At 42.5% G+C, this 2,696-nt stretch overlaps 1 protein-coding gene across 1 annotated transcript in view; it reads right to left on the bottom strand.

Annotated features, from left to right (window-relative positions):
* LOC100478156 (thiamine transporter 2-like) overlaps positions 1 to 2,337 on the bottom strand; it is a 21,832-nt gene extending 19,495 nt beyond the window's left edge. Inside the window, 2 exon segments of the mRNA XM_034642628.1 lie at positions 1 to 192; positions 2,188 to 2,337. Of these exon segments, the coding sequence (XP_034498519.1) occupies positions 1 to 192; positions 2,188 to 2,337 (342 nt within the window).
* Positions 2,338 to 2,696: the final 359 nt, after the last annotated feature.

The raw sequence follows: 2,696 nt of genomic DNA on the forward strand, positions 1-2,696 counted from the left end.
CCCGTAGAAGAATTCCACCACCTGCATGGCCTTCACTCCCTGGCCAAACAGGAGCAGCAGCCAGGTGACGATGAAGGCGATCCCCTGCAGGATGATGACGGGCTTGTAGCGGACGTAATCGGTGAGGACGAACACGGGCAGCAGCAGCGCCAGGTAAGAGTATGTCCAAACCGGAAAGATCTCATTTGTGATCTGTGAGGTTGAAATGGGGGCGTGAGGACAAAAGCACCGGAAGTGAAACACACCATAGATCTCTGACATACGTATTATCCAAATGACATGTATCCATCCTAGGACACATTGCTTGGCCCACATCCATTTGATACTTCACATGAGTTTCTGACAATACAATGGGAAGCTAGGGAAACTGAAATTCAAGGAAACAAAGTGCCCAAATCATGGATATTCATAACACGTGGGTTCCCTCCTCCAGGGAAAAAGAAAGAGCAGTTATTGTTCTTAGTTATCTGCTTCTTACATTTTAAAATGAAATATCATCTGTATAAGCCACGGAGGCTGGGAAAAGAGGCCATAATGCATATGTTAGGCTTACCAGCTTTCCCAGGACAGCGTAGGGCTGCTCACTGCTCTTGCCTGTCCTTTAAAAATAGTTGACTCTTCTTCCATAAGGTTAAAAAGAATGTTTCAGTACTGGCAGGACCTGACCATATTTACCTTTGATCCACATCAGTATGTAAAACGTGCAGACCATCGAGAGACCATCTAGGTAATCAGGAACACACAGGACAAATGACCAGTTCAAGACCAATCATCGGAAGAAGGGATGCTAGTCTGTCTTCTGTTCTTCTGCATTCTTGGCCTTACTTCGTTGGGCTGCTTTAGAGGAGCCATGAGAAACCACTTAGTATGTCTCTTGTTTAAGTCAGCTTTGACCACAGTTTTCCAGGAAACACTGGTGGTATCAGCAAATCATCTCAGCCCACAGTAGTACATAATTATTTTAGCTTCTATAAGCGGAATCTATAGTGGATGGAAGGTGATGTAAAGAAGGCTGGGGTAGACCCTCTTAAATCCCTGTTCTTTCAGGGTCTCTCCGACCCTCTTAAATCCCAAGGTCTCAGATCACTGACATAAACCCACCAACCTACTGAGCCCGAGGTGTGTTTTGACCTAATCTGTGTCCTGACTCCTTGAGTTCTCAGGTCATCATTTACCTAAGCCTTCTTACAGTTTGGCAGAACCTCATTCTGGCTCTTTCTGACATTTAGGTGTAATTACTAACCTGGGAAAAGCTACATTCTGGATCTGTTTTTTGGTGACTGTCTCTGGACTCTAAATCCAGTCCAGGGCTACCTCCCAGCCAAACCTGTTTGCACCTACTGGCATTCAAGTTTGGCATGTGCCTTTTTTATTGGGGGGGGAAAATGGTGGATTGGTTTAGAGGGTAGAGTTTCCTTGGTGTCTGGTAGGGACATGAGGATGGTTTCTGGGAGAGGGAGGCCAAAGGAGATACAATTGTTATGCCCCATTTGCTGCATAATCAGCCCATAAAATGGGCGTGACATTTTTTTCCTAAGGACATTGAATCGATACAGTGCTTTGTCTGATCTTATTGTTCAGGGACTAAAGTGATCACCCTTAAATTTTAGTGTGCAGCTGATTCACCTGGAGGGTTTGTTAAGTACCAGACATTCAGACTCAGTAGACTCGGGGCAGGGCTTGAAAATGAATATTTCTAACAAGTTCCCAGGTGATGTTCTTGCACTGGTCCGAGGACCATGGTTTGAGAATCACTGACTCATAGGCTCCTTAGGATTAGATCTTATGACCTGACTGAAAGCTGACAACAGCCTTAATATTTACACATAAAGAGGAAAAAAAATCTTCAGAGGATTTTTTCATATGCTTTTCCCTAACTTTTCCCTTCCAAATCTTGTACTATCCTCTAAGGTTTGTCTAGGTATGACTTCATTTTAGTTTCATGATAATAAACAATGACATCTGGAAGTATTATTTTTGTATAGCTTAAAGATCATTTTGAACTCACGCCATTTTTGTGGTAGGAAAGAGTTTTATATTTTTACATGACAACTACACAGACATCATTAAGGCCCATTTATTTGCTTTTGAGATTGTAAGTGGTGCTGATACTTTGCTCCCACCCAAGGCTTTAGACACTGGTTCTAACAAGACATAAACCTAAGATAAGCATGTTAGTAAACTCACCATGCTGAGGCTTATATTTTTATCTGGTCCTGCTAAATAAGGTATGACAAATGGCTCTGATGGTTTCATCATTGAGAAAAATCCAAAGCAGCAGAGGTTTACTGTGGGAAAAACCCAGGAATGGCTTGGTGATGTCCGGCAACAATTCATGGGTGGTTAAACTGTGGGGAAAAAGAAGCAAAAAAAGCAAGTCAGAAGATTGATGGTTTCTTTTCATAAAATTGGTGTTCTCTTCCCCATGCTCCATTTGTCCTTTCGTTTTAAAAATGACAAAAAGAAAATCACTGTGACAGTAAATATATGTCACAGGTCAAAACACAAGGACCTGAGCCTAGTCTTTGGGTTTTTTGCTTTAAAGAGAAAACTAATGGTTACTTGAAAACACTGCAGTAAAGGAGTTAAGTTCCATCTCAGATGGAATGGCGGGGTCACTGAGGAAAAAAGTACTCCTGAGTATGGCAGGCCAGGGGGTCATGCTCTCCTGTACTCTTTTCCAGTAGAAAGAAGTC

This window comes from Ailuropoda melanoleuca, chromosome 2 (genome assembly GCF_002007445.2).
Source record: "Ailuropoda melanoleuca isolate Jingjing chromosome 2, ASM200744v2, whole genome shotgun sequence".
In the NCBI taxonomy this organism is placed as follows: Eukaryota; Metazoa; Chordata; class Mammalia; order Carnivora; family Ursidae; genus Ailuropoda; species Ailuropoda melanoleuca.